The sequence below is a fragment of the Erpetoichthys calabaricus genome, chromosome 9 (genome assembly GCF_900747795.2).
Source record: "Erpetoichthys calabaricus chromosome 9, fErpCal1.3, whole genome shotgun sequence".
NCBI lineage: Eukaryota > Metazoa > Chordata > Cladistia > Polypteriformes > Polypteridae > Erpetoichthys > Erpetoichthys calabaricus.
In genome coordinates this window covers 47,097,640-47,115,800 of record NC_041402.2, presented here as the reverse complement: position 1 = coordinate 47,115,800, position 18,161 = coordinate 47,097,640, and the positions used below count along the sequence as shown (strand labels likewise).

The 18,161-nt window shown below is 39.2% G+C and overlaps 1 protein-coding gene across 1 annotated transcript; it reads left to right on the top strand.

Annotated features, from left to right (window-relative positions):
• Positions 1-3,655: 3,655 nt before the first annotated feature.
• Positions 3,656-17,332, top strand: cmtr2 (cap methyltransferase 2). The gene is made up of 2 exons (XM_028809606.2): positions 3,656-3,755; positions 12,985-17,332. Exons 1-2 carry the CDS (start codon positions 3,747-3,749, stop codon positions 15,298-15,300), a joined length of 2,325 nt encoding a protein of 774 aa, XP_028665439.1. The 5' UTR covers positions 3,656-3,746; the 3' UTR covers positions 15,301-17,332.
• Positions 17,333-18,161: the final 829 nt, after the last annotated feature.

Sequence of the window (18,161 nt, the reverse complement as noted above, 5' to 3'; positions counted from 1 at the left end):
GATTGCAATGTCCACTAGTGATGGTCACCTTTCTAGACTGGTAGGAAGAAATGTAATCTTTTGCTAGTTAAAGTTTGATTTTTCTCCCAACCCATAACCTGTTCCTAGCCTTGTGTTAGCCAACTTAGCGCCATTTCTGCTACTGAATTCCTTTATTACCTGCATGGGCTACCTTCCTTCTTCATCAGAAGAAACATGTCATATATAACATGGACACACTTCAGTTCATGCAACACACATTTTAAAATGTTGCCAAGGCACATCTGTGGTAGCCAGTGCATTAAAAGAAGAGTAATGTATGTATCTCAGTATGAGCTGTATAATATGACATAATGACACCCATACAAAACCTACATAACAAACATAAAATGCTCAGAATAATCCTTCAATCTCCAAAGGAAAAGTCCCTCCACATTACATTAATGCTAAGAACAAATTTAATCTAAAATCCATGCCTGATGTACTTGCTACAATATAGACTATATGGCCAAGAATTTCTGGAAACCTGATCATCACAACTATATGAGCTTGTTGGACATCCCATTGGAAAATAAAAAAACATGGGCATGAATATGCAGCCTGCCCCCAATTTGCAGCTATAAGAGCCTCCATTCCTCTGGGGAGGCTTTCCATGAGAATTTGGAGTGTGTGGTCTGTGGGAATTTGTGTGCATTTGTGAGGTCATGTACTGTAATTAGAATAGAAGATCTGGCCCATAATTGGTGTTCCAGTTCATCGCAAATATGTTCGATAGGGTTGAAGTCCGGCCTTTGGACAGGCCACTCGAGTTCTTAAATGTCCTTATGCACCTGAAATTGTGCAGAGGCGCACAACTGTGCTGGAACAGAAAAGGGCCTTCCCTGAATTTCCACAAAGTTAAAACTGCACAATTGTCTAAAATATCTTTGTATGTTGTACAGTAGCATTAATAGTGCCCTTTAGTTGAACCAAGGAGGCCTAGCCTAAACCCTGAAGATGAGCCCCAGACCCTACACCAAATTTTGGAGAGTTGGAAAGTTGCAAATTTCTGGAAAGTTGCATCTTCCTGGCATCTTTCAAACCTAGATTGGTTCTTCACTCAAAAGAAAACATTTGCACTGCTCCAGAGTCCAATGGTGGTGTGCTGTACACCTCTCATGGATATTTATAATTGTGCATTGTGATCTTAGGCTTGTGTGCAGCCATGCTCAGCCATGGACACCTATTTCATTTGGCTTCAACTCACCATTCTTGTGCTGATGTCACTTTCGGTGGCAGTTTGGAACACATAGGATTGCACACAGTACTTCAGTTATAAACAAATAAATGTGGTGCTCTGTTTATATCTGCTTCTTGTTCCTTGTTGTGATGCTGTTTCAATATAACTCAGATTGTTAATCAAATAGGAGTCCATCTTGGAGTATCATGCATGCTGTTGTAAAGCTATTGTGATGAAGTTTATTTTAGTAAAAAAGCGATTGCAGTACTGAAAGCCTTCATTAGACGGACAGCCTGTTAAAACCAGGACATTTTGATATCCTTCAGTTATTTATCGGGACACGCGTATTGAACCCTATAGTAAATTATGTCAAATGAAACGGTCACGCCATCGGGTACTTAATTCATATCTACTGTAGATAATGTGTTGTTTTCCTTGATTAGGAAGTTAGGAAGATCATTTAAACTGCAGTGGTTTTCAACCTTTTTGACAAGCAGACTACTTTTAGTTAAAAAATCTCTTCATGGACCGGGATATTCTCCGTGGAGTTTCGAGCAGCTCAGTTGGTCTCCTGTGGGGCTCAATCGTTTAATACATGACAGAAAAGCGGGTTGCTTTCAGGTCTACTAGCGGTGGAGCTCCACAGACACGGACCAGCGATAATTCATATAGCCTGCTTTGGGGACCAGTAGGCATTCATGGTTAATATACTTGCCATGCCTGAATTTTCGCGGACCAGCACAAAATTTCTAGGGCCCGGTGTCGATCTATGTTGAAAAACTGACTGAAAGCATTGGGAGCAATGAGATGCTGGGGCACAAGCTGTTTTTCTTTTTATGGTCAAATCGATGAAAAACTTTTATAAATTAGAAACAACGGTTTCCACGCGACCAGCTGTACTTTCAGATGCTCTTGATCCACTCTGAAAACGGTAATCCCACTGTAAGAATTCGCTATCAGCTCTTACCTTCCTATTCTGTAACTTGATTGTTTTAAAATTAGTCGGAGTGATTGTGTAATGGATTGGCGTCCTGTCCAGTGCGGATTCAGGTGTTGCTAGGGTTGACTCTGGCTCCGTAGACTTTTTGAAATAGGCAAGGGAGCATCGGAGTCACAATCATCCCAAATACAACAGCGTCTTGAGTTATATTGGATGAGCTAGAATTTCCAATAATAAAACTAGAATGTCTATACACTCGCTGCTGTGATTGCCTACAGTACCGTACATTGTTATCACGTCAACGAATTTTATTTGATTGGAACAATCCTAATGTATGCACTAATACTTAATGGGAAAATAAACTCATCATCTAAAATTATTTTCAAAAACATTTTTTATCACTTTATTGCATGTATAGAGCTCTTCAGAATCTGGCAAGAATTAATTTAATGTTATTCTGAAATAAGTCTGATGGACTCCTGCCAAAGTTTCCAATAGCGTCGAGCTGCAGACCAGAAGCTTTGAAGCCTTGAACACATTCAGAGAAGAGAACCGAGCTGCAGCTGGGTATTTCTCGGTGTATGCTCGCCTCGTCCTGAACTACTGTCCATCCAAGATCGGGTAAATGTACGTCACCGGAACCTAATGTTTATTAAAATAAGAGTTACAATCAGCAGATACTCGGAGAAGGATCCAGTTCTTAGATTCTGTTGCACACACCCAATAAGCGTTTATACGGGGCAGATATATTAACGCCAAACAGGTGGCGCAGTGGTAGTGCAGTAAGGAGACTGTGGAAGATTGTGGGTTCGCTTCCCGGTTCCTCCCTGTGTGGATAGCGCTTTGAGTACTGAGAAAAGCGCTATATAAATGTAATGAATAATTATTATTATTAAACTCCGCACTGAATTTAACTGCTATTAGAAAATCAGAGTCTCCGTGGAAAGCCCAACTAGGCGCTGGGAAATCACGCAAGTTTCACAAAGACAACGACACTGTCGGGATTAAACGAGCGCCTACGCTCCATCCTAGAAGTTGGGAAAACCTGCATAGAACTAGGGGCATTATGTCCTGGCTAAACATGCGCAATATTGCAGATTTTACGGTAACAGAAAATTCGAATAAGTAGCCAACTTCAGCCTCGTCAATAGCTTGGTGTGTAAATTAGCATAAAACAATAGGGCTACTAATTAGAACTATAAGGTACGGAATTATAACATAAATAATTATTTATTCAATTAGTCGCCTACTCGGCCCTTAATTGAATTAAAAGAGGATTGATAATATATTATGTTCTGACTAATAGTGACAAAACCAATTAAACATCGAATTCACGATTTTAAAGCAACAGATAAGTACAGCGAAACTGAACTGTACTTTTTCTTTACAGATCTGATTTTTTATTTGCTTTCTAGTTTTGAACAGGTAGTTTTAAAGCTGTCTTTTCGTTAACTATCAAAGTGAACTAATTGATCTGCCTCGACATCTGAATTAATTCACACAGCGATCGTCGCGGACGGATGACGTCACATACGTCATTGTTAAGTGCTGTCTGGTGGTGTTTTGGCTTGGAGGTATGATACATATTTCGAAGTGAGAGTGTGGTTGATGGGAAAGGTAATAATATTTAACGTATTTCCTTTTGCATATAAGATAGCACTTTATAACCGCCATATAAATAACCAGATGCTGTTTTTGTTTACTTGTTTCTTTTAAGATCGGACCGGTTTCCTAAGCGAACTTTCTGCGAAGATTCATGCAGCTTTTCGGTAGTTATTGCAAGAGAAGTGTTTAAAGTCAGATGCAGTATAACGTTCTAAATTTACAGTTTCGTTTGTTAACCACGCTGTCATTTTTTTTAAACTTGTGTTTGGTTATTATTCGTTGATTAAATGTATCGTAAAAATACTCTTGTGAAAAAAGTAATTGCTTCGCGTTCGCTGCATACTTCCCTTTTTTTTTTTTTTAAATGGGCTTTTATTGTTGAGCCGGTTAACAACTTTTTAACATCACCAACGTAAGTTAATTGACGATTGCAAATTGGTTGTGTGCGTCCCGACGGACTGGTGGTCCCGTTCAGGGCTGGTTGTTATTTTGTGCCCACTGTTGCCAGCAGAAGTGGTGACTCCCCCCACCCCAATTTAAATTGGATTAAACAGGTTAGAGAGCGTCCTGACACTTTACTAGTATTTCATTAATTGGATTTTATAATGGATGGACAAAGTTAATGTTTATATATATATATTTTGTTCGCTTTACAGTATAGGATTTTATCTCTCATGGACAAGAATGGAAGACATCATTTTATAACTTTTTTTTTTTTTTTTGAGGTTATAAATGTACAGCAATGCCTTCTCATAAAGTAAACGAACTGTGGTATTTTGGTAAGTCAAATGCTTGATCAGAATTCCCCAGACACATAAATAAAAGTATCTAAACCATTTTAATGTACACATTTACTTGGTAGATGGGGGAAAATTATGTTTTAAAGAAATAAAGAGTATGTAGCCATTCATCTTTAACATCTACTTTATTCCTTTGTGATTTTCAGGGTCCAATCTCCCCAAAACTGCACGAAAAGATGAATATCCGTTTGCTTAATCCATTGCCGAGTTTAAATTGTATAGAAAATAGAATTGAGTTGGTAGGTAGTACATTAAAAATCCAATCCAAGCCCATTATGGTGTTGTAATGCCAGTGTAATTCCATTTTGAGACTTTTTTCCATTATTTTCAAAACTGATGCAGGTTTCCTTTTATTCTGATGTTCACATATATATAGGGGAGACCAACCTCGACACAGACCAGCAGACACTGATCGTTTAATCCCCAAAACACATTTATTCATATTTACAATACCGCACACAACCCGGTGCCCCTGCACCACACACACACTCTCAGTCCAGGCCTCTTTACTGTCCAGCCTTCCTTCACCGTCTCCACTCCTCTCCTCTCCCCCAAGCTTCATCCTCTTCCACCTGACTCCAACTCATGAATGGATGGAGGCGGCCCCTTTTAAGTCTACCGGGACATGCTCCAGGTGCTTCCTGCGGCACTTGCTGGTGTGGCGGAAGTGCCGCACGAGCACCCAGAAGCACTCCGGGTGTCCCTGGTCTTCCTTCTGCCAGCACCTCCAGGTGTGGCAGAAGTGCTGACGTCCAGGGTTTCACAGGCGTCTGGGTGCCCCCTGGCTGTGACCACGGGCCCCTATAGGGTTGAGCTTCTATGATCCATTCCCGTGGCCCCCATACAAACCAGGGCGACTGCCCTGTCATGGTCCGGAGGAGGCGTAGTCCCTCTCCCGGTCCTTCCAGGTGTCCCAGCTGGGCACCGCCTCCAGCTGCCCGCCACAATATATATAATTAAAATATGTCTACATTTGTGAATGTTACTGAAAATCAAACCCAGACCTATTGAAATAATTACTCTCCTGTATTATTTTTCCTTTTAGATAGATAGATAGATAGATAGATACTTTATTAATCCCAATGGGAAATTCACATTCTTCAGCAGCAGCATACTGATATAATAAATAATATTAAATTAAAGAATGATAACAATGCAGGTGAAAAAAACAGAAAAACAGACAATAACTATGTATAATGTTGAATGTTAACGTTTACCCCTCTGGGTGAAATTAAAGAGTCGCATAGTTTGGGGGAGAAACGATCTCCTCAATCTGTCAGTGGAGCAGGACAGTGACAGCAGTCTGTCGCTGAAGCTGCTCTTCTGTCTGGAGATGATACTATTAAGTGGATGCAGTGGATTCTCCATAATTGATAGGAGCCTGCTGAGCGCCCTTCGCTCTGCCACAGATGTTAAACTGTCCAGCTCCATGCCAACAATAGAGCTTGCCTTCCTCACCAGTTTGTCCAGACGTGAGGCGTCTTTCCTCTTAATGCTGCCTCCCCAGCACACCACTGCGTAGAAGAGGGCGCTCGCCACAACTGTCTGATAGAACATCTGCAGCATCTTATTGCAGATGTTGAAGGACGCCAGCCTTCTAAGGTAGTATAACCGGCTCTGTCCTTTCTTGCACAGCGCATCAGTATTGGCAGTCCAGTCTAATTTATCATCCAGCTGCACTCCCAGATATTTATAGGTCTGCACCATCTGCACACAGTCACCTTTGATGATCACTGGGTCTATGAGGGGTCTGGGCCTCCTAAAATCCACCACCAGCTCTTTGGTTTTGCTGGTGTTCAGGTGTAGGTGGTTTGAGTCGCACCATTTAACAAAGTCATTGATTAGGTCCCTATACTCCTCCTCCAGCCCATTCCTGATGCAGCCCACGATAGCAGTGTCATCAGCGAACTTTTGCACATGGCAGGACTCCGAGTTGTATTGGAAGTCCGATGTATATAGGCTGAACAGGACCGGAGAAAGTACAGTCCCCTGTGGCGCTCCTGTGTTGCTGACCACAATGTCAGACGTGCAGTTCCCAAGACGCACATACTGAGGTCTGTCTTTAAGATAGTCCACGATCCATGCCACTAGGTATGAATCTAATCCCATCTCTGTCAGCTTGTCCCTAAGGAGCAGAGGTTGGATTGTGTTGAAGGCGCTAGAGAAGTCTAGAAACATAAGTCTTACAGCACCACTACCTCTGTCCAAGTGAGAGAGGGATCGGTGTAGCATATAGATGATGGCATCCTCTGCTCCCACCTTCTCCTGATATGCAAACTGCAGAGGGTCAAGGGCGTGTTGAACCTGTGGCCTAAGGTGGTGAAGCAGCAGCCTCTCCATGGTCTTCATCACATGTGATGTCAGAGCAACAGGCCGAAAGTCATTCAGCTCACTAGGACGTGATACCTTTGGGATTGGGGTGATACAAGATGTTTTCCAAAGCCTCGGGACTTTCCCCTGTTCCAGGCTCAGGTTGAAGATGCGCTGTAGAGGGCCCCCCAGCTCCGATGCACAGACCTTCAGCAGTCGTGGCGATACTCCATCTGGACCCGCTGCTTTGCTGGCACGAAGTCTCCTCAGCTCTCTGCTCACTTGCTCTGTTGTTATTATGGGTGGGGATGTCTTTCCTATGCTGGTATCAGCAGAAGGATGTGTGGAGGGTGCAGTACTCCGAGGTGAGAGTGAGAGTGGGTTAGGGTGGTCAAACCTGTTAAAGAAGTTGTTCATTTGGTTTGCTCTCTTCACGTCTCTCTCAATGGTGGTACCCCGCTTCGAGCTGCAGCCAGTGATGATCTTCATCCCATCCCACACTTCCTTCATGCTGTTATTCTGCAACTTCTGCTCCAGCTTTCTCCTGTACTGCTCCTTCGCCGCCCTGAGCTGGACTCGGAGTTCCTTCTGCACGCGCTTGAGCTCATGCTGATCACCGTTTTTAAAAGCCCTTTTCTTCTGGTTCAAAAGGCCCTTGATGTCACTTGTAATCCATGGCTTGTTGTTAGCATAGCAGCGTACAGTTCTTATTGGAACTACAATGTCCATACAGAAGTTGATGTAGTCAGTAGTGCAGTCAACAACTTCCTCAATGTTCTCACTATGTGATCCCTGCAGGATATCCCAGTCTGTAGTTCCAAAAAGTTCTCTCAGAGTATTCTCAGCCTCCGGGGTCCACTTCCTGAATGATCGTGTGGTTACAGGTAGGACTCTCACTTTTGGTTTATAGTGAGGCTGAAGCAGAACCAGGTTATGATCTGCTTTCCCAAGCGCAGGCAGCGGGGTGGCGCTGTATGCGTCTTTAACGTTTGCATACAGTAAATCAATAGTCTTATTTCCCCGGGTGTTACAGTCCACATACTGGGAGAATGCAGGTAATGTTTTGTCCAGCGTCACATGGTTAAAGTCTCCAGCGATTAGCACAAGCGCCTCAGGGTGCTGCGTTTGTAACTTAGCAACAGCAGAATGGATGATGTCACTCGCTGACTCCTCGTCCGCCCGAGGAGGTATGTACACGATGACAACAATGACATGTCCAAACTCTCTAGGCAAGTAGTAGGGACGTAAACTTACGGCCAACAGTTCGATATCCCTGCAGCAAGTGGAGATTTTGACGTTAACATGTCCAGAGTTACACCACCGTGTATTAACATAGAGAGCGAGTCCTCCTCCTTTGTGCGTCCCACAGGTACTTGCATCTCTGTCCGCTCTAACTGTGCTAAACCCGGGTAGCTCCACGTTAGCATCTGGGATGGTGTTATTTAGCCACGTTTCGCAGAAACACAACAAACTGCATTCTCTGTAGGTCCTGACATTTTTCACCAGTGCAGCCAGTTCGTCGATCTTATTTGAGATTGAGTTTACATTCCCCAGAATGTAAGAGTATTTTTTAATACTTTTAGAGTATTAGAAAGTTTAGAGTATTAGAACAGTTAAGTGAAGCAGCAGTAACATAGCAGAACTTGCCACACTGCTGCCATGTTGCCCAACATGTATACAAATTAATTAATTACATTAATGAATTATTGTAATTCTTTCCTTGGTTTTTTTTCTTCTGACCTTACAGAAAGGTGGAATGTGCATAGTTACTGAAATATGCCCCAAACCAAAGTAGAGGTGGGATCAGTTTCCAGACATGCTTTCTACCATGAGCTGGAGTCTTCCCTGACCCCATTAGGCACAGGAAGAGAATCCGTTCTGATGATATGCCAGGTCATCATAAGCCACCATTGCTTACACTAGGATAATTTTGTGTTATTCTGAATGTTGGACAGACACATAAGCAAGAATTTTCCTCATATGTGACCGTACCACTACTTAAGAATAATGCAGGCAGATGTTTAGGACCGAGGAGCTCAGATGCACATCAGTCTACTACTAAAGTTGTTGTTGCTTTTGTCATAGGCTGTTTTTGGATAACAAACTTAAACTATCTTTAAACACTGACATTTTATGGATTTGGGCTATTGTATTTATGTTGAGACATGTAAATTCTAATGTTTATTTACTAGAACAGATAATGAATCAGGAATAAAAGTGCAGCAAAAGTGATTCCACCAGACATAACCTAAGTGCAGAAATCGTTTCCTGATACATGTCAAAGTCAATGACATCAGTAACATTTTTCAGAATTGCGTGGTATCCATAATTAGAACTTTGACTACTCATATGAAAATTAAGAGCATACTACCCACACCACTGGAAGTATTAAAGGTCAGTTGCATCCTTTCACGTAATATGCAACTTGCTTAGTTAGACCTCTAACAACAGCTGCAAGGAAATCTTGTGGAAATAATTTTGAGCATTACTGTTGGCAGTCTTTTGTGGGTAATCATTTTTTAACTTTCTAATTTATTTGTTAGTAAGTGGAGTACCATTTTAATTTTATTTTATGAATAGTTTATATGGGTTTATATGCTGTAGAGAAAAAGCCTAGTGTGTAATTGTGAGAACAAAAATGTGTTCCGGCACTGTGTGTGTTAGTTTTTATTTTTTAGTAGGTTTTACTCTGATTTTTTTTTATTTTTATTTTTAAAATTTGATCAGTAAATGTTTGCTGGTACACTTTTAAGTAAAGTGCTTACTCTATCATAAAGCTGTCAAGGCACATCTCTGGTGGAGTACCACCATTTACACAATAATGTTATGATAATTTAATCAAATAAGTGTTTAGTGTACTGTATATTGCTTTCTTAAATAATCAAAAGTTTGTTTTTAGAAGAAAACACTGTCCTGTTCTGATTGTCTTCTGGGTCTACCTGGAATTGTATATCCAATATGCAGTGACAACCCAGTCATAAAAGAGTGAAGGTGCAACCATGTTGTATTGGACTCAATATGTTTGTTTTTTAATTCAGGTTTTCATATTAGCTAATGAAAAGTATTGCATATGGAAATACGAAGTGTGCGATGCAATTGGACATTTTTGCCTGTGTAGTAAAACCAGTGGATTTTTATCTGTTTTGCTTATTTGACTTTTGTCCTTATTATTCATAACTTGTAGAAATGCCTGACCTTTCTTTGCAAAAATTTCCATTGCACCCAACAGTGGTATCGATTTAAAAAGAAATCTCTGAATTAAGATTTTTTTTTTTGTCATACTCTGTTTATTTGTAAACTATATTGTTTCCCCATTTGAGCATAAAATATGTGAACTATTTTTCTTAGTTGGAGGTAATCCCAAAACAATTTTTCCATGTGAACAGTAACTCTTCAACTCTGTCAATATGGGCTTGCACGCCTTGCTGTGTGGCTATCGCCTAGCTTTCTATTCATTTCAAATCTTGACTCAATTGAGAAGTGAAAGGTTTTAAACTTGAATAGACATCTGTTGATATGATAATTATCGCAGAAATAAGTACTCTGTGTTGAGTGGCTTTTCCAGATGTCCCCTAACACCTCAATAATTGTTGCCTCGGATCATGGAGATTTTCAATTATTAATCTTGTGTTATTTCAACATAGAGGGTTTTTTTTAAAAATATAATTGATGCTGCATTTTTAATATGAGGATGTGGCAACCCTGAAACATATAAAAGAAGTATGCAGATTCTGCCAGGTTGAAAACAGTTCTTCTTTATCATGTAACACTGAGCCAAACAGATCTACGATACATTCTCCTATAACCTCATGGAAATTTTCCTGGATGAGTTTAAGCTGTTACCAATTGTTTTAATTTGTTTATATTTTATAAAGTGGAATGAAACCATAAATGAATATCGCAAATTTTCAAAAATGTAAAACTTAGTATTCAATGAAATTGTACTTTATTTGGTGTTCGGTTATTTGTCTTGTGTTTAAATATTGTAATTTTATGGAACAATTAATTATTCCAGAATTCCATATTTTCTATGGATACACAATGTTTCTCTTAATGCCGTGACTTCTGATATCCCAACTGAATTTTTTGTTTCCCAAAAGTCAACGTTTAAGAACTGCATAATACTCTTTATTTCTAACCATTCACTTTTAGAAATTTCAGATGACTTTGGATATTTCGTGTGAAGCTTGCACAATACTACAATACTTGGAATATCTTACTCGTATGTTTGCTCTGCCAGCTGTTTTCATGAATTAAACTGACATCTTTTGTATAGTCCTAGTCATTGCCAGCATATTCTCTTTCATTTGTAAGATGTATTTAGTTATTAACATGTAGTTTAGAAGCATACTTTTTTATACATATTTACTCCTGCTCAGACTATACTAAATGTATAGTCCTTTAGTGATATTACAATACCAGTACTGTTCCAAATGTAAGTTCTTACTGTGTAGCTGAGAAATGTATTGGGCCACCACTGCGTATAATGTATGTGGCACATTTTCCAAAATGCAGGAATATCGGGTCATTTTTTAGCATTTAAACATAAGGCCTTCTGTGGAGGATGTGTGTGAGTGTACCCAGTGGGTACATTCAGTTTACAGTAAAAGGGATTAAAATCTCCTGCTATCTGATTTGTGCCAGAATTGTATGGCAAGTTTGCAGCCTTTGAAGTACCAACAGCGATTACCAGGACTAAAAAGCTCTTATGGCGTTTTGTGTTGAGTTACAATATGTAGAGAGAGAAACAAAAGGTCTCACTTTTATGTGCGAAAAGTGCAAAGAAATGTTAGTGTGCTAGTTTTATAAAATTATATGCATATTTAATTTGCAGGTTTCTTTTGGCATTTATAGTAGACTAGCCGTTCCACGTGGCTCCACCTGCGTAGTAGTGAAACAGGACAGTGAGAAGGGCCCTGCCTGGCTCCCCACTCCTGACATCGAGCTTCCCCCTCCACTCGGCCTGCAGCCTTTGTCTCGGATTAGCACGTACATATCACTCCTGCAAGTGAACTATGATTCTTAGTGCGATGAGAGAAGTTGCAAAATCAACCAGAATCAAACAAATTCTAGAAGAACCCCAATCTAAATCCGTTAAGTAGTTCTCTCGTGAAAAGTGGACAGACAGACAGTCATTGGATTTTATCTATCTATAGATAGTGTGCAAGGATCCTTTTTGCAGCAATGCAGTGGAAGACTACTTTGACACATCTTGGTGAGGAAAAAAATATTTTTATTTGCTGGCATGTTTATTAGGGACATTGTGAATGTCAACATTGACATTAGAAATGAATAATCTCAATTTTGTTTTTTTAATTAGTTTTTCAGAGGGCTGTTTGTCAAATATGGTAGCGATTTAAAGAAGGAAAATAGTTAATGCTTGTATTAAGTATTCTGAAAAAATCTAAGTCGTGTTCAAATCTTAAGTGACTGCTGTCACAACATAACTTAAATGATGTGTATCTGACACAGCCATTAATGTTTTGAGAAATATATTTTACGTGAGAATTGAGTGATTAGTCTGGCTTTGAGAAATAAAATTAGTACTAATGTGTAATGAAACAAGTAAAATATGTGGAGTGCATAGAGGATTTCTAAGCGTTCTTGAAACCTCTTAAACAAGAATGATGTCCATTAAATAGTTTGCATTTACTTTTGAGAGTATACTTTTTTTCCCACCACAAATTAATTTAATACTGTACAATGCATACTGAATGTAGCCATGGTAATCTATAAAGCACACTGTGACAATCATATTTTTTTCTTCTTCATAGTCTAATCTTAATTCTAGATATTGTGAGAATTCACATAGCATGTAGTAGATTACTGTTCAATTAACTATTCAACAAAGTTTTATGTTTAAGAAATGTGATCAGAGATGCTTCGTTTTTTACAAGCTGCATGTGATGCTGGGTGATCTGTTTGTCGTTTTTAAGCAAGTCCATGCAAGGTAGTTTTTTGACTCCCCACCTAACACGTGCCATTAAGAGATGCTCAGGATGGTTTGACTAATGGGGTTAGTCATATGTGACCGGTGTTTCCTACTGTAAGTCTGTATATTTTGAGACCATGCTATATCTTTAAGTTTTATATAGCAAGTTTCCTTATATTTGTCTTGGTTTACCTTTCAGGCAGTTAGAAAGAAAATGAATAAAGGTAAAGGAGGATGGCGAAAATGTGATGTGGACCAGCCTACCAACCTTGATTTCAGCCCTGACATTCTCTATGAAGTAAAGGAACTCTTCAACAAAACCTTCACATATCTGAAACCTTCAGACGGGGAATGGCAGATTCCCAACCCAAACGAAGCTTTGAAATATAAGCCTTCACTTTACGATGGTCTACAATCTTTAAAAGTATCTCTGAATGAAATAAAAGATCTGTTGAGTGATAAGGATCTTGAAGTTTGGCATCAACACACAACATTTACCAACAGAGCAGGAAAAGTTATCTCTCATGTAAAAAACACTGTTAATGCAGAAATTTGCACCCAAGCTTGGTGTAAGTTTTATGAAATTCTTGGCAATTTTCCCCTTCTCCCCAAAACGGCCCTTCAGAATGGGGAACTGAACTCTGTGCATCTTTGTGAAGCTCCAGGGGCCTTCATCGCTAGCTTGAATCATTACCTTAAGTCCAACTCTATATTCTGTGACTGGACTTGGGTAGCAAACACACTAAATCCTTACCATGAGGCCAATGACAATGATATGATGATCATGGATGATCGACTTATTGCCAGCACTCTGCCCTGGTGGTTCTTTGGTTCTGAAGACACGGGCGATATAATGATACTAAAACATTTGGTAGAATTGCAGAATTTCACAAAGAACATGGTGTCTATCCATTTGGTAACAGCAGATGGTAGTTTTGATTGTCAGCTGAATCCAGATGAGCAAGAGGCTCTGGTTGCACCACTGCACTATTGTGAGGCAATTGCTGCCCTAATGCTACTAAGTCATGGGGGTTCTTTTGTCCTAAAAATGTTCACACTCTATGAGCATTCATCTATATGTTTGCTTTACCTGTTGAACTGCTGCTTTGAGAAGGTACATGTTTTTAAACCTGCAACTAGCAAATCTGGTAACTCTGAAGTTTATATAGTATGTCTTAAATATAATGGGAAAGAGTTGGTGAGGCCTCTGCTCTCAAAAATGATTCGGAACTTTGGAAATGAGGTAGTGACTCATGCCCTTTTTCCTTGCCATTTAATTCCAGAATCCTTCCTTCAGCAGCACCAAGAATGCTGTACATTCTTTCACAAGCTCCAGATAGCAACCATTAATGAAAATCTTTGCTTGTTTAATTGCATGAGTGAAGGCGAGATGCACAGGCTGCAGTTGCTGCGTAACTGTACTTCAGACTTTTTCGTGCAAAAGTTTAAAATCCAGCATCTCCACAGAAGCAAGTGGCTGGCAAAACAAACCCTTCCAGGTTGCAACCTTGCTGGCAGGCTGTCCAACCAAAGGAAGCAAGTTGGTTCATATAACTCTAGAAAGAAAATGGAAACACTTAGTTGGTTAGAAAAGATTGAAAATTGCTGCCATAACACATGGATCAATGAACATTCATCTTGTGTGTTTGCCCAAAGCTTCTTGAGGGGTGCAACAGAAGACTTTGACCTGAAATCTTGGTATACATTATCTGGGCCAAAACTACCCAAGGTGCGAAGCTCCCCATTTTGCGCAGCTGATTTGTTGAGCATTCTGAATGAAGCCATTGAACATTCTTCATGTTTCAAGCATCATAATCCTTTAACTACTCTAGCAGTACCAGAATGTAGTTCATGTGTTGTAATGACAGCTGACAGTCTTGCCTCTGAGGTTTTAAGCCTAATGGAAAGTCAGAAAGCTTATGCACCGCAGGAGAAACTTCCTCATTGTTTTGTTGCAGGCTGTTCATCTTTTCTCCAAACTATTAAACATTTTGATGCCCGCTTTGTTGAACTTTCTACAATGCAGTCTTGCCCATTATCTGACTGCACAACTCTTCATGATGGTGAACCCAGGTATCAGAAGGAGCTTCTTTCCTGCATTCTGAATATACTGAATACTCTTCAAAATGGAGACTGTTTTATTCTGCCCATCCTATCTGTGTTTACCCGCTTCACTGCTGGGTTAATTCTGACACTTCAGATGTGCTTTCATTATATCACTTTTAGATGTCCAGCTTCTTCTGATGCCCTTGGATGCATCGCTGTCTTATTCTGCATTGGTTTTCGGATCCCTACAAATGAGCTCCAGCAGCACCTGCAGCGTTTGCTAGACTTGGTTATGAATAATTTAGGGGCTGAGCCGTCTCAACAGGTGCTGCAGTTTGTGCCAATGGAGATTTTGCTAAAGGGGTCACTGGCGGAATTTCTGTGGACAATGAATTCTTGTATTATGAAGCACAGACTGCACTTGCTTGTTCACGCCGAGAGGTTTGCAGCAGTGCATTGTAATGTTTAGTTTATCTGTTTGTTAGTTGGGTGAGCTACGAGTCTTGCTCGTGCCCTGTCCATTGGAGAATCTTGTGTCACGGTAAAGAATTTAACTATGTGCCTTCCTTTCATTTCAAAATTCTGAATGTTTATATATGAAGAAAATTAACTCTGATCATGTATATTAGCCATATTGGCTTGCAGAACTGAGATGACACTTTTGTTGACTGTCCTTTTATTTAATGGAATATAATGAAACCCTAGAGAGGAGAAGACTATAAGGGTGGTTTTTTTTTTTTTTTTTTTTTTTTTTTTTTTTTTTTTTTAAACTAGTATTTCTTTTTATCTTTCACATTAGGCTTTACAAAGTATTCAGAGAGATAGATGCCGAGTGGTGATTTTTATTTTTTTTTTAAACTAGGTATAAGTGAACCATTAGACAGGAAATTATTTCCTATTACGAGTATGGTGGTGGTGTTTTTTTCCCCTCCCACCTGATCATGGTGTTGAAATTTGAAGTTGTGTTAACTTTGAATCATTTCCTTATATTTAGTATGAAAATTTGATGTAATTTGTATGCTGCTTCACTTGTGCAGCTCCTTTAAGGCAAAGAGACAAATTATAAACATTCTTCAAAGAAAAACCTTTTTAAAGAAGAAAAGGTAGAAAATGCAGACATATGATTTGCAGATGTGATAAAAGCTTGTGCGGAGTCTTTTGATCTTGAGTTGTTTCATTTTTAAACATTCCAAAAGAATAATCCAATATGGTTCTATAGCGCATTCTAGTAAAAGGTGCATTCAGGTGAAATAGTACTGAATTGAACTGCTCCAAAGCAATAAATAATTTTGTCACACATTAAATCTAGATTCCTACGTGTAGAAGAACTCTGTGAGAAAATGGAAATGCACAATAATAGAATGGTCTGACACCTTCTGTAAAAAAATCCTTTTTATAGGTTACCTTTTTGTAACGTGGAGTGCATACAGTACAGCCTACACATAATTTAATGTACAAAATATGCACAGTGCTGTGTTATCAAATATACTTCTGCTTTTCTTGTTTAGTAATACTTTATTATGAAAAAGCATTTAAAAACAGAAGTTAGTGATTTGTGTTTTTATTGCCACTTTTTTGCCAACAAATTCTATAAATTGTCACATTAAAATTTTTTTTTTTTTCGTGATGGTTATGGAAAAATGATAGCTGGTATTTATTTTATTGCAGCATAGCTTCTGATTGGTACGTTCTTGGGACTGAACAACTTAATCTCCTGAGGGCTTGTTTGCTGCTGTTTTAATTTAGATAATGAGCAGTCTGTATATTTCTAAATACCCCGGCTGCAGCACTCCTGTGCTTAATGCGTTTCATGTTTTTGTTGCGACTTTTTCTTGATTAATATGAGCTGGTGCCATTGTAAAGCATTCAGTGTTTATAACAGAATTGATTCATGCAGAATTGAACAGGATCTGATGATTTTTATTTTTGTATCTAAACTGTTTAAAATCTGAAATGTACACCTTTCTGTTTAATGTTGAATTATTAAGTTTTATTTTTTTGAAATCCTGTTTATATAAAAAAAAAAAAAAATTCTGTTAAATTATGTTTGGCTGTTAGGTGTACAAGACTGACCTTAATGTCTCACTGTTCTTTACCAAGTTGTATTTTTGGTTGCTTATAAAGGTTTTCCAGTAAATTCATAAAATTGAATAAGTGGGTAAAAATTCCCCAACCTGCAATGTCAATTGAATAAACTAAAATGTGTGGACCTGTCAGAAATGCAGCTTTCATGATCCCTCTGTTTACTTGTAGTTTCACTATGAGTTTAATTAGAAGACCCTACCCATTCTCTTAGATTGGGGGAGGGGGGCGAATCTTGACCTGCAGTTGACAACTCTGCCAGCACCATTTTTTTCAGCTCTCAGTTTCACTCTAATATTCATCTCCTGTTGTAATCGAAATCTTTTCAAGAATTTGACACACATACTGCACAGCATGTTACAGATCATTCAGTGATAATCCCTTTTACAAAGAAGGGGTCTTTGTAAAGTGTTATATAAATAAAATGTGTATTATTATATTCAAATATTTGGTACAGAATTAGTTTTACTGGCTTTTTTTTCAGGACCCCAAATGCCTTCCCACAGTTCAAAGCTACCACACTCGAGGGTATTTTGTGTCTTTACTGCATGATGGACTGATGTTCTGTTTGAGCCAGTTTGGTTTGTTGTGCTCACTGCTGCCAAGATCGGCTCTTGTATCCTGAAATTCTGAATTAGATTAAGAGGATTTAAATATGTGAGGTGCTTCTTCATTCCTGCAAAGTCTAGATAAGCTTGTGTGCGTGGAACATCGCATCAAAATGTGCCCAACCTGTTAAGTCAAAGAAAAAGCAAATACCGTCTTGTGGTTTCATTTTCCTTACTAGCCGCTAAGTGTATTGCTTCTTGCCTCCATCCCCCCCATTCTTTTGGTGCCTTTATTTCTGTCATAAAAAAAAAAAAAAAAACTATTGAATTCAGTAGGGGAGATGCAATAATATTTGTATTTTCATAAGAGTGAAGATAGATACAACTATATTGTCCTCTACCATTATTTAAAGTTTCTTTTACGTAATTGACACTTTTTTTCCATAGCAATCTTTATATTTCATCAAAAGGAACTTCACAAGACGGTGTGGCTCTCTAAGGTGGGCACCGCCGCCCCAACCTGGCACAGCCAGACGCAGAGGCACAACTCCAAAGCACACTGGGCTTTTTATTTTTCTTTTCCCTTGTAGAAGACGCCTTCCCCGTTCCCCACAAGTATAACACAGTCCCAAGCACAGTACAAGCCGCAGTTCTTTTCCTTTTCTCTTTTCCTTTTTTTCTTTCTCCTTCACTGCTCCTG